General features: G+C 31.6%; 1 protein-coding gene across 1 annotated transcript in view; it reads right to left on the reverse strand.

Moving 5' to 3' along the window:
- Nucleotides 1-736: 736 nt before the first annotated feature.
- LOC132738054 (uncharacterized) overlaps nt 737-14,670 on the reverse strand; it is an 82,198-nt gene continuing 68,264 nt past the window's right edge. The window contains exons 51-60 of the mRNA XM_060725477.1: nt 14,263-14,510; nt 13,653-13,938; nt 13,411-13,563; nt 10,997-11,077; nt 9,812-9,905; nt 9,036-9,226; nt 8,310-8,570; nt 7,079-7,310; nt 5,152-5,293; nt 737-4,536 (exon numbers count right to left, since the gene is read on the reverse strand). Coding sequence (XP_060581460.1) covers nt 4,206-4,536; nt 5,152-5,293; nt 7,079-7,310; nt 8,310-8,570; nt 9,036-9,226; nt 9,812-9,905; nt 10,997-11,077; nt 13,411-13,563; nt 13,653-13,938; nt 14,263-14,510 — 2,019 coding nt within the window. The 3' untranslated portion in view covers nt 737-4,205. The remainder of the gene's footprint in view (nt 4,537-5,151; nt 5,294-7,078; nt 7,311-8,309; nt 8,571-9,035; nt 9,227-9,811; nt 9,906-10,996; nt 11,078-13,410; nt 13,564-13,652; nt 13,939-14,262; nt 14,511-14,670) is intronic.

Raw genomic sequence — 14,670 nt, forward strand, 5'->3', positions numbered from 1 at the left:
GATTTCTCCCCCACCCCTCTTTTGCTTTCTGTTTTGGAAGGTATATTACACTCTGAAATCAAAGTTTTCCATAAAAGATTGTAAATGAAACTTGAAAACTTTTATTAACCTCCATGGACGTGTGTGAAAACTGAGAGAATATGTGTGTGTGTGTAATAGAGTTTCTAAATACCCGCCATCGGTTGCCCGTATAGGCGAGTCCTCAAGAAGAGTATTAGTCGTTCTAGATGTTGGAGGACAGCGCAAGATACAGATGGCAAGATGGTTTTACCTGCCGTAAGGTCTGTTTAATCATGAGTTGAGGCATTAATTATTGACATTTAAATCACAGCGGCGCCACTTTAACCTCTACCAACACGGTGCGAGTTATGTTTGGATTGATAGCCTTCTTGCAAATGTTCATTCAAACACACTTTGTCAAATTCCAAGCTATAATATGGTGATAGCAACCAAATCGAAATCGTTTGAATGTATTAAATCACATATGGTAACATAAACATTGTAATTGTTGTAGTTTGGGCTGTGGAGTTGTCTCCCTCTAACAGCCTTTCTAATTTGCTTGTTCTTTTGGTACAATGTGTACATTAAATGTGTACAATACCTATCTTTATACACTGTCAAATGTCATTCCGTGCACCTATTGCAAGTATTGAAAGTATCAAGACGGTGATGGGGTTTTCACAGCAATGTAAACACACATTTACTTGGATTGAAGTATTCAAATGAAGACAACAAATGAAAGCCATAACTCTTTTATTGTTTCATTTTCACACATGTTTTTAGAAACAAAATTTGTGCATTTATCGTAGTTGTACTTGATTAAGTTAGTGTTCATTTTGATACATCTTACTGGTGTTTGTCTTTGTTATTTTGCATTTTATTGCGTGATCCGTTTTGTATTTCTTTTGTGCATGTTAAATATATTGAGTGGTATTAACATAAGAAGTAACATCTATGTAATATGTAAAAATTTATATAAACATATTTCGCATTATAAAAATATATACTCTTATATCAAAAGTCAAATAAAAAGTGAAAATAAAACAACAAAATAAATCTTTTTAAAACAAATTGAAAGAAAAATAAAGCAAAAGAGTGGATATTAGATACTTAAACGTTGCTACTGTAGTTGTATGTAAAATCAACAAAAGTTGTATCCGATTGGTTGTTTTAAAAAATAGTGATAATATAACTTTACACTAAAAGGACATGTCAAACACTTAGAGATGTAGAGCATGGACCGGAGGCCTTCCTTAAAATTGAGCTAGTCCGTAAAAAAATAATTAAGGCTTGATAAACATAAGCGCTGTATTTATCAAAAATTATACTTTAAGATCGGATTCAGGTTATACCACTGATGTTACATGTATCCATTTTGTTCTAAAATACTCAAGTAAAAATATTTTCTGAAGGACGCCCGACATGGCAAAATTGAAAATGCCTGCAAGCCCGTAGTGACCCAAAAGCTAACTTATAAGTATCTAAAATCCCTACATATTTTTATCGTCGTGATATAGCGGAAAAACGAAAACTCAATAAACAAATTTATCTTTCATTTTTTATCATTGTTTGGATGTCGTTTAGGAATCAATTGCTTATATATCTATATTGTACTTTTATTATCGAATTTCCAATGTGTTTGTTTTAGAGTAAAGAAAAATTATTGTATATGTATTTTAGGTGTAACATTTGAATGTTACAAAAACATCGTAAAACTCGGTAGATTTTTTTAAACAGGCAAATAAAATTTATTCGATTCATGAGCATGTTTTTCGCTGTAACACATTAGCGTTCTTTCGTAAGTCTGGTAAATGATTTACTATCATAATCAAACTTAATTTCGTAAAATGATACAAAACATAGTGTTTAGATATGTATATATGTAATCAAATTAACGTAAACGTTGAAGCCAGTCCATTGGGTAAAAACAACAAAAGTGTAAAAATTATTTTTAAAAACAATGATAAAAAATATAAAACAACAACAACAACAACAACAACAACAGAATTTAGATTAGAAAACGCGGCACACCTTCATATTTATGCCATATCTTTTAAGACATATTGAAAAAGGTTCTACTTCAGAGACCATTATACCATGAGTACAAGTAAAAATGATAATTCATCTAACTTTCATAAGATAGCCAAAGGTACACTTTATAAGAACATTACATATAATATGTAAATCATTTTCTAATTTTTTTTTCAATTTTCGTTTTTTGTCAATTATCTGATGGTGTGCAGCTGTAACCCGTACTGCAACGAACCTCTCCACCTTTCAACCTGGACAAATGCATTTGCCATTTAAGGATATTTTATGGTAGTACAGACTAAATTGCATACATTGCAGGCCATGAGCAGACAATCAGCCTACACAGACGTGTCGTCTGCTTATGGTTCTACATTGGTCTCATACATCACTTGAAGATTATGGGTTAAGTTCTATTTAAGACAATATTAAAAAAACACACACACAAACAAACATAAGAAAATAATATGTTGGTAAAATGATAGAATAGCTTTATCTAACAAACAGTGTATAGTGAGGGTGCGTTTGCGGTTCAGAGATGTCAAATTAATTTCAAAATTATTATTTTCGTCGGAAGATTTTATTCAAAAAATAAGCAGTAATAATGTTAACACTGCTCTTGGTTGTTACAAATATAGTGAATGTCTAAAAGGATACTTAAACTGCAATTTACTTAAATTTCTGCTTAATTGATTACATAAATGTCACTATTTGCAAAACTACGATTGGACATTTCATTTATTATTAAAATCGAGTTCACAAAGTTCAACTTTTGTTACCAAAGAATGATATTATCTGATTTTAATGTTCTTTCTTAATCAGAATGTGTTGCACAATTTGTTGACGTAAATTAATATGCAGAATTCGGGGTATTTGCGAAATCAAACCTTTTCAAAGATTTCGTTTTAATAAAAAAGATGTAACAATCACCAATAAAATTCAGCTAAATATGAAACATCACAGATATTTTTTTCAAGTAACAGATACACTAATCAAATAATTATGCTAACAAATTAAAATAAAAAGGTAAACAAATGATATAAATGTATATTATCAATAATAAAATGGAAGACAGAGAAAACATAACTTGGTGATCTATAGAATTAAAATTTCACAGCAAACAGACCTACAAATAAAAACTTAACTATATTAAATTATATTTTTCAAGATAGGAAGAAAAAAAAGAAATAATTCATTATTACATATTATAAATGACCGTCTCCGATTAAGTATTTTATTCATTACTGATGTTTCATTCAAGAAAAAAGAAAAGGAGTAAGTTTAAAAAATATAAAAATATATATACAGGGTATTTACACATAATGACACAATATATCTCAGAAAAAAAGTTTTTTTCTTATCATAGAAAGGGAAGACGCGAGTTTTATAATGATTAGACTGTGGTTTTAGAGCATGTTACATGTATATGCTTATCACTTTAAGAAATAAGTGTTTAACATAAAATCATTTGTCATAAAAGTAACAGAATATAAACAAAGTAGTATGTTGACTTCCATACACAATACTAAGTCAATATAAATTTACTGATTGATAAAAAAACATCAGAAGCAAAATATAATTTAGGTAATTGACCAATTAGCAAGTTTGTTTTGGGGAAACTATAATGGACATCAAAAATTAAGGCTTTTGTTAAATAAATAAAAATAAACGACTTTCTGAGGCAAAATAGGCCTTTAATGAAAATCTGATATAAAAAGATTTTAAAAAGTTCAATATTGATTTCAAATTGAATCATCGAAGTCTTTTTTTTTAATTTACAATGTATCAGTAGTATATAGTTACGTATTCATGAAACCATTTACAAATCTATCAATCATGAATTGAAAACTGGAATAAACTATACATGAGCAAAGAAATATCAACAACAAATATAAAGAAGTGTAGACGTTTGAGTTGAGATGCTATTAAAGAAAAGTTAATTTTTCTTCCTTGTTCTTTGTCCATAAAAATAGATCCTCTAAAGATTTTAGCGTCAAATAAATGTGCATTACTGTTTAAAAATCTAAATGGAAAGAATTTTGTAGCATTATGTTCATCAATTTAAGAAATTAAACAATTAACAAAAGTGTTCAAAAGTTTCTCAATTTCAAACTATTTTATCACAGTAACTTAATAAATATAAATATTTCAAAAATGTTTATGCATAGTTTTCATTTTCAACCTTCTATGTTTGGCATATTAGGGGTGTGCGGCCTTTCCGATTGCCCATTTGAAGCCATTGCAGGAGTCAGTGTCCCTAGCGAAGCAACTGTTCCGCGGTCCGTATACAAATTTTCAGGTGCCGCCTGGCTGGGCGCACTCGGCACGGGAAGATTTGCAGTCATGTAAAGCGGTGGTGGTTGTACGGGTTTTGGATGGTTACTTCCTTCATCCATATCTGGGTCAAAGTCGATACCCTCCATTTTCAACATTTCTTTCTTTGATGGTTCAACACGAAGAGAGAATTTATCCCTTGGCACGTGATCAAAGAGTCCTATACTTCTAAACCTGCAACAAAAGTCCATATTACTCTCTGTAATATGCTGTAAGATACGATATACGCAACCAATGCTTTGTTGATTATGTTCATAAGAACCTGATCTAGAGGAAATAGTATTACACTAATGGAATCTAGATACGTTAGTTTTACGTCTCTCACAAAATTATTATAAAAATACCCGAGATTATACAAGCCATGATAAAAAAAAATCTATATACTTGAAGCAGAAAAAAATCGGGAAAATTTTTATCGAGAAAACGAAAAATCGTGACTTCACTTTAAAAGTAATTTCTGAGGAGCCTTCAGCTTGCTCAACATAAAATGATGTGTCTAGCTTCTCTTTTCTTAAACCATCAATTATCAATATTTGAGCTGCTGGCATGGCTCTGCTTGTAAAGACAAATCACTACTGGTTATAACAGGGTAGAGCTTAATTTTCATTGTAGTATATTTATACACAGGAGGATTAAAAAGTCAATTCTACTGTGTTAAAAAACATATAACTAAATCCAATCTGAACAGTGTTTGCATGTTGAAGGCAAAACTTCTGAAGTTACATGACCGTGTCAGATGCCATAGATTGACTAACTGGTTATATGTGTATATCTAAAACTCATACTTACTTGGAGAGCTTATACTTCTTCCACAGGAAGTAGCCTCCGACAGCGCCACCTGCTAAAACAAATACGACTACAAGAACAATAATGGCGATAATGTAACCTTCTGTTTTTTCGCTGCCATCGTCATCACTCTCGTTACATGATTCTGAAAAAGAATAATTAGATATATATAATTTTAAAATTGATGTTTAAAAACATTACACTATCATTTTCATTTCTTATAGCTTCATTTAATAGTGTCTTAAAAAAATTATCTACAACAAAAGCGTTTATATAGACATATACTTAACACGTAATCCATTAAGGTGAAAAAATATTCTCCAAACTTTTTATTCTGACAATTTGGAAAAAATTTCCTGTCATAAGAGAACAACCACTAGATCTTCACCTTTTAAGATAAAAATATTATAATATGACACCCCTATTTAGATTTTGAACAACATTCTCGAATAGTTTTCTATACATTTATGTTTCTTTCTACTTGTTAGTTTGGAATACAAGCACAAATGGCCACGTCAGACATTTATAAAAGAAAGTTACATTGAAGACGTCAGAAAAAGTTATCATAATGATGCTTTAGATAGAGTGAAAACACTTTCATTCAATTTATTTGAACCCTATATTACATGATAACAGAAGTATGACATGATAGTTGACACATCTGAGGGTGATTTGTTTTTGGTAATATGCTCATGAATATTTTACCTATGTTAGATCATGTCAATTAGAAATGATAAAAAAATAAGTCTAGTCAATCTACTTTTACTTTTCGGATAACTTTTTTTCATTATTAATTATATCTATTTAAGACACCAAAATACTTTTGAATAACAAATGCATAATTAGGCATTACAGTAACTGATTTTTCAGTTTAGTAAAATAAAGATATTAAAATTTACTTCATTTAACTGGCATAAGTCCAGTAAAAAAATTTTGTATACCATTTGATTATTTTTTTTACAGTTATTTTATAGGAATTCCGCAGTACATTGATTATATTAACAATAATTAAGGATTTCTTTGTCTGAATAAGTTGTAATATGATATATGTACATTTTACGACGAAATTAACTACAATTACCAGATAATTAAAAAATCAAGGTCAAGACAGATTGATCTAAAATACAATCGTCAACCACGATGTTTTAAGCTTTGGATGTTTCTATATCCAAATTCCTAATTTGATATTCGTCATCTTGATATTTGATATCAAAGCAACAAGTGTCATATAATTATGTAAATGACTCCTAAATATCAGCGTATTATCTTAATGTCACATAAATGTTACGTTAAATATTAAATAGATATCATGTTTTGATGCAATTGTCACAATGATATCATGTTATTATGACAATATAACACAGATATCACTTTTTTGTGAATGTCACAAAAATATCCCGTTATAATGTCAACATTACAAAAATAGTTCGTTATAGTGTCCATATCGCAAAAATATATCGTTATTATGCCAATGTAACATGTTACAATGTATCACGTCAGAATTTCAAATATATATCGTAATATTGTCAATGTCACAATGGAATCACATTCTTATTTCAAAACTTCAAATACTGTATATCTCGTTATATATTGCCATATCTAGTTATATTGTCAATATCACAAAGATATCACATTATCACGTCAATGTCACAATGGTAGCACCTTAATATGTCATTGTCACAATGATATCAGGTTATTAAATGTCAATGTTGCAATACCATAGCATCAAGATATAATTAATATCACAATATTTCATGTTATTATGTCATTATCACAACGATATCACGTTATTATTTCAATGTCTAAAATATATCACATTGTTATGTCAATGTCAAATGGGCAGGAATGATCACAATTCAATTTTCGGAAACAAATCTCTACTAATAGACCGTATATGATAATTGAAACATTTCAAAATTAATTCACAAACCGGTTTCATTGTCACGTGTCCATTCATCTGTTTCCACGCCAACGTGACAGAGCTTGCACGAGTCATCCGACTTTTCCGTTCCATTTGTATAACATACGTCGTCGATCAGGCAGTAACCAGTTTCCAACGTCCAATCATAGACATTTGAAGAGACATCGCAATAAGAACAAGTTTCTCCTGTTTTGTTCACACCATTCAAATAACAGACACCATCGATTAGACAATAGTTTGGCTGAAAAGAAAGATAAGCACAGAGTCAATCGTTCAGTAATTTTAATATAACGCTTTAATAACTCAACTTTGTCAAACTTTCTTAAAATGCCACAGAATCTTAACTATAACTTGGATAAACTGACATTAAATAATCAAATAATAACACTTGACAAACAATATTTTGAGCCGCGCCATGACAAAACCAACAAATGCGTTTGCGAAAAGCATGGATCCAGACCAGCTTGCGTATCCGCACAGTCTGATCAGGATCCACGCTGTTCCCTGTCAGTTTCTCTACTTATAATAGGGTTTGTAAGCGAACATCATGGATCCTGATCAGACTCGCAAACGCATTGTGTTGTTTTTGTCATGGCACGGTTCAAATTACAATCTTATCAACAAAGCTTAATTTGAATAAATATAAAATTTATCAAAGAGAGAAGGAAGAAAAAATATTCTAATAAGCATTCCATATTGTATACTAACCATCATGTTCATCGACATTAAGTTAATTTACATCAATATTTATTGAAACAAAATAAAGTATCAATATGATTGTTTGCTAACCTAATATATTGTAAGGAAACAATCATGCATTTTAGAATTATACTACTACAGCTAGATTTACCGATAAAAATTCAGTCAAAACTGTATGCAATGAAATATCAAAATACTGGATAAAAAAGATAAACCACTATAATTTAGTGTTATAAGCTACAAACCCAATTTCGAAGAATGTTTAATTTAACAATATATGTAGTCAGTAGACGTGTTTTTTTTAAAAGGTATCTTAACATATTAAGGTTATATATTATGTGATCTCACAACCAGATATTTTATCAACAAAATCACAATGAACTGCTAAACATTCTTGAGACTCTTTCTTTTGGGACATTTCTATCATCATCATTATTATTTTCGCGTGATTCTTATTTCACTTACTTCCGTGAGATATTTCTAACAACTCTGTCAAAAGATGATACTCTGTTCAGATATATTTATGAAAGAAACTACTTACAGTCAGGGTTACTTGATTTGTTGTCGAATTAAATGACAGACACGTATTGTCTAAGACAGCAACATCTAGCGAACTTCCATACGTACTTCCGTCATTACTGGCAGATACTTGATAAGTTGTGACAGCGCTACTACTTCCGCTTCCGGTTGAGCGTCGTCTGCGGCTAGATGTCGGAATTGGGCATTCTGCTTCATAGTAAGATATTCTGATGAGATCGAAATATAGCGTCTCCTCTGATATTTCGTTACCAGGCAATGTTATCTGGGTGAAATTTAAAAAAAAACACGTTATGCAAAACTTGTATTATTTCGAACACATAAGACATATAAAATTATCAAAATCAAGTTAGAATAATATGCATTGGTGGTCAAACAGATAAACTTTTACAAGGTTTAATATAATGAGAAATTAATGAATTTTCATGGATAGTTAGGAGGAGGAAGAAGAAGACGAAGAACATTTATTTATCACTCAAACTACAAGTTTCTCATGATTAACATACATGTATATACACAAACTTACAATAGCATACTGTAGTACACAGTACAATGACATCCAAGATAACACGTGAAATAATGCACGAAGGGGCACCCCAGGTCTTACTCCACCAGTAAAGCAGGGACGTCGCCATATGACCTACACTGTGTCGGTGTGACATAAAACAAAATCAATCAAACAAACAAACAAGCATATATTCGAAGTCTATAGTTTTTATAAAATCCTTACCGTTATTGCAATTACTTTGCATTTGCCTGAACCTGAAAATCCAGCTAATGCCGACAGAGTGATTTTGGATGGTTTAGCATCAGGCGTGAACTCAGTTTCGACCTCCACAGAAAATATCAAATCAGGGATAGGTGGACTGACTTCATTAAAGCTGCAATCGTCGTCACTATACCCGGAGTTACACTGGCAACCTATTAAAACAAATACGGGGAGAAGGTTTCAATTTTCAAGTTTTGACCTTTTCTTTCAATATGGAAAAAGTTATATTCGAAGTTTAAGAAAATTTCGATATTAAAGTAAAACAAGTGAGCTGTCAGTCGTACAGGACCTGCACAACCATGTAGGGCGGCATGGGCAAAAGGCTACTCAAAAGGCTGATGAAGGGTAAGTAAGACTGTATCACGCTTGTGCATATATAACCGCTTATATTACAAGTAATAAAGATTTTGATAGCTTATATAGTCCTATATAAACGGTGGTTTAGAAGTATAACCTGAGCCGTAAGGCAGGGATTACATTGCAAGCAACTGTTTATATACTGTTTTATAACCTGCCAGATACTATTCTTGTGCTATTCTTTTGTAACGTAACTCTTTTGTAGATTCTGTAAATTTGAAATCAGACTGACCTTAAATATCCATGGAAACACGATTTTACATATTCGGCTTTAGCAATACATGTACAATCCATAAGAATACTACAAACTTGCAATATATTGACGATATAAAACTAGATGCAACTAGAGATCACATAGTATTTAGATAAATTCTTCTTACCCGATGCACCACAAGTTCCTTTGCCGCTACACTGGTTAGGGCAATTAAGTATTTTATCCTCTATATCTGACCTGTCTTCATCGGCTATCTCTTTCTAAACAATAACAAAACAAACAAAAATGTATTGAATAAGGTCATATATGTATTGTAAAAGTTGTGCAAAGTTTTGTTAGATGTGAGCAGCAAAATACTTCAACTGTTTTCAACATACATAATTCAAGATTTCAACTTCATGCACTTCGCGCATTCACGATTTCAACTTCAAGAAATCAACTTCAAGAATTCACGTTTTTAACTTTACGATGTCAACTTCGTGAATTCAAGATTTCATCTTCGTGAAGTTGTTATTGTGAAGTTCAAAGCATAAATTCATAAAGTTAACATCTTGAATTAACGAAGTTCAAATCGAGAAGTTCAAAACATGAATTCATGAAGTTTAAGCTGCGAAGTTGAAATCTAGAATTTGTGAAGTTGAAATGTCCCCACCGGTCTTTCATAAGAAACACCGGCACAAGCATGTATCATTTAAAGTGAATTGCTTGAACTACATTGGGAATATTTTCTATAAATATTTCAAATATTGATAAAATCATTACATATGTATCATATAGATATTCTTATAAAATATTGCTTGAAAAAAATATTGTAAAGTTCATGTGTTTTAGTATGAACATTTATATGATGATTAATAATATTTTATTTTTGAACATTTGAGCCGTGTCATGACTAAACCAACATAATGGGTTTGCGATCAGCATGGATACAGACCAGCCTGCGCATCCGCGCAGTCTGGTCAGGATCCATGCTATTCGCTATCAGTTTCTCTACTTGTAATAGAGTTGGTAAGCGAACAGCATGGATCCTGATCAGACTGCGCGGATCCAAGCTGGTCGCAAACCCATTATGTTGGTTTTGTCATGACGCGGATAATTTTATTATCTGCTATATAATTTCTTGCTATATCGGATCGTGTATCCCACACTTGACAGCAACATCCGTATATTATTCTTTCGTGGTTTAGTGTGTAATATATGATACAAAATACTATAAAGGTAATTATGTATATTTATTGCCGATCTACCAACTGTAGACCAATTCACTTTGAAACGCATTTGATATCTTAACAAATAAACAAACAAAATTAGAAATATTTTTATGTTTAAAGAAACATTTGACTGTACATACATTTTTTAAAACTTCGTTTTTCAAAACAGCCAAGGCTGCATTGCAAGCTGCCCATTCCCATGGTATACCGGCACACGTTTCCTGTAAGGAAAAGAAGAAGAAAAAACGTTCATTTCATTTTTATAGCTATAAAAAAATGATATGTACAAATGCAAACACTCATACAAGTACTAAAGATAGCTTTTACTTTTCTGTAAAAGACAAACTTATGGTCACCCTTCGATTATTTTAACGTCATGCAAGCCGTGCTTGTATTTATTTATTTTTTTTTATTTATTTATTTATTTATTTATTTATTTATTTATTTATTTATTTATTTATTTATTTATTTATTTATTTATTTATTGGTTTAGGCTTTATTTTTTATTTTGTAAGTATGATAATTTATTTAGGAAGAGCGCGATACGAGTGAATAGAATTTCCCTTATCCGAAACCATTCGCAAAATTCTTCTTAATTACTTTTTAATACATGACTTTCATTGTTTTCTATGCAATATAACCATATATATGTTTCGTTATATTACACAAGTGCAGTATGATAGCCGCGTTTGTTTAAAGCTGCATAATGTATTTTGCCGTCGGCCAAAAAACCAAGCATTATGCAGTTTCTTTAACCCTTTGAACAGTATTGTTGTAAATCTCAACAAATTTTGATCAAAGTTTAGGATTTTAAACGGAAAACCCCACGGTAACACTAAAGATCGTATAAGAATTTCAACATGCAAATAAAGCCTATAATCAGCTTGTGTATGAGCTACCTCACAGTGTTTTAGTTGCTATCCGGAACACAGCAAACATGAGATTTTCTAGTGCAAATACACTTTAACCGTTTAACTTCACGGTACACAAGGCCTGAGGCTCAGAAAAAAAGTAATCATCTCTTAAATAAGATTAAAGTTATATAAACATCCGTCACAATGCGGAAATACACTGTTATTGTTTGGTTTTATTAACCTGTCAATTACATACTGATTACACGGTCGATGCACACAGTATATTAATCTTCGGTAGATGTTCGGTAAGTTCCGTGAGATGTACGCTGTACGATGGAATTTAATTTAATTTGTATCTCTAAACTAAGTGTACTCAGCGTTATAGCGCAATAGGGTAAATCACGAGTTTATAATCTAAGTGCCACACGTGTTTTAAGTTCGAGGCCGCGTTGGTCCATGTTTTTTTTCTTATTAATACTTTCAACATTATTGAATCTATATATGATTATTTTATGTTGTTCGTTTTTTTATTATGTTTTACTTAATTTTGTTATGTATATACTCTTTTTAAATAACATGTTTTTTTTAAGAATTCATGTTTAAAATTAAAACGGATTAAAATCAATAAATGTCTTTTCAATGCCGTAAAACACACTACAAATCTGTTCCATTAAAATATACTGCAAAAATAAAGAAAGAGTACTAAAACAATGGCAACAGTAAGGATCGAACCACAGACCTCTCAATTATCAGGCATTCTCTTTACCGACTGTCCTATTGTGAATTAACGAAAACCTTTACATTAAGCTGGCGTGAATTTCAATCCATGACTAATATACTCCACATTAATTCTCGTAAACTACACGGACCAAACAGAAGTTGGATCGAATATTTAAATGATTCCTATGATGTATTCATAATTGACAGGTCAATAAAATCAGACTATAAATTAGGACTGCTACTTGTAGTCATGTTTGTTGATGCGGATAATCTGAAGGCGGAGTTTCTCATGCAAACTTAAATTGTACTTCCGATTTCGTCACAATGAGGTTGCCCATTTTTTATGATTATTAAATTCATTTTGATTGTCTGGACACCAAAATAAGTCATGGAGTCAATATAAAATCCAATTCATATAACGGACCATTTTGATTGAATTTAGCCAGAGGCTCACTTTTGAACTTTTGAACTATTTCCTTAACTGACAATTCATATCAGATTCTATATAAATATGATAGACTTTTTTTATATTTGTTAAATGATAAACCTTTTGATGTTTGTTAAATGTTGGCTTTTTGATACTTTTTAAATAATATACTTTTTAATATTTGTTAAATGTTGGCCTTTTGATACTCGTTCAATGATAAGAATATTGATATTTGTTAATTAGATCCGATCAGCAACAATAATAAATTTGTTCTATTCAAAAGGAAAAACCCTCAGAGTTTGTTGACAACTTAAATAAAACATGCATCAAATTGACATAGCTGTTCTTGAACGTGACGCACAATTACGTATTTTTGTTAAATACGTTTACATCAACCATATGCAGTTCCCCCAGAACTGGAAAAAATCTGATATAGAACAAAAATGTGTTTACTTTGCTTCAATTTTGCGGAATGTTCGAAAAGAATTAATTCTGTATTTTGTTTCCCTTATAAAAACAACAACCACAACAACAACAAGAGACGACAAGATACCTGTTTGTCCCGGGCACAAGCTTCTATCTTGTCACTGTGATCTTTAACTGCCTGTGTATCTACAAATACTTTGCCACAGACATTTGCCAACTGTCCTGTACAATTGACACGAGCTTCATCTCTTGTTACTGTGGGGCAATCATTCGTCGTTCTCTGCAAAAAGAATTACACTCATAAGTACAATGTAAATTTTTTTATTTCTTGTAAGTAAGTATTATAAAACTGATCTTTGTTGTGCTCACCTTTTTCCTTGTTACACTGGTTGATCGATATTCTTTCCATAGTTTCATACGGCGACTAATCTCTTGGCGGTCTAAATGGAAACCTTCGACCTCTTGCGCTCTTGTTGACCTTTTGCGGCGAGTTTGAGCATTTTCATATTCGTCAGCCCGATCATTGCACGTTCTCTTCTCATTGGTAGAACAGACTTGTTCATTTTCTGTGCAGGCACAATAGCTCTCATCGTCGCTTACATCTTCTAAACCTTCCAAATTGTTTTCGTCATCTAAAGCTTCCCCAGCCGGCACTCTGAAAAAATGTTTCCAGTCGGGTAGTAAAAGAACAGATATTATGCAAAAAAAGACATGAAAAACTATTTCACTTATACTGTATCGTTTAATACTTATCTTTAACATTAGTTACATTCTACATAGACGGGACAAATTTCATTGTTAAATATATAACATTTGATTCTATCTCAAAATGTATATAGCTTTAATTTATCAAGTTCAAAGAATGTTTCGTATATATATCAAGGTCACAAGGTCATTAAATAAGATTCTGTATAAAAGCAGAATTTAGAAGTCACACACAAATTAGGAAAGGGGGAAACAATAATAGCACAATGTTTACCTAAAGGACTCTGCAAACGCTGTCGGTTCATTAGATTGCCAGTTTTGTCCATCTAAAGTTACAGGCGTCTGTGTACCATCCCGGTGTTTTAAATCATTATATTCATCCCCATCAAGGTCACCACACAAACCTTGAGTATTTCGCACGTCAGATGGTGATGGGAAAATAATCACATTGACTACAGGCATACCCACCGTGCTTGGAGGCAATACAGAAATGGAAACGCTCGTACCATGGGCAAAATACACCTAGAACATCAAAATAACTTTAATCAATTATCGCAGAAATTATTTTGATTCTATATATCAATCATATACTACTACTACTACTACTGCTGCTGCTACTGCTACTACTGCTACTGATACTATTGCTACTGCTACTACCACTACTACTGCTACTGCTACTACT

The sequence above is a fragment of the Ruditapes philippinarum genome, unplaced genomic scaffold (genome assembly GCF_026571515.1).
Source record: "Ruditapes philippinarum isolate M1 unplaced genomic scaffold, ASM2657151v2 ctg1031_1_1_1_1, whole genome shotgun sequence".
NCBI lineage: Eukaryota > Metazoa > Mollusca > Bivalvia > Venerida > Veneridae > Ruditapes > Ruditapes philippinarum.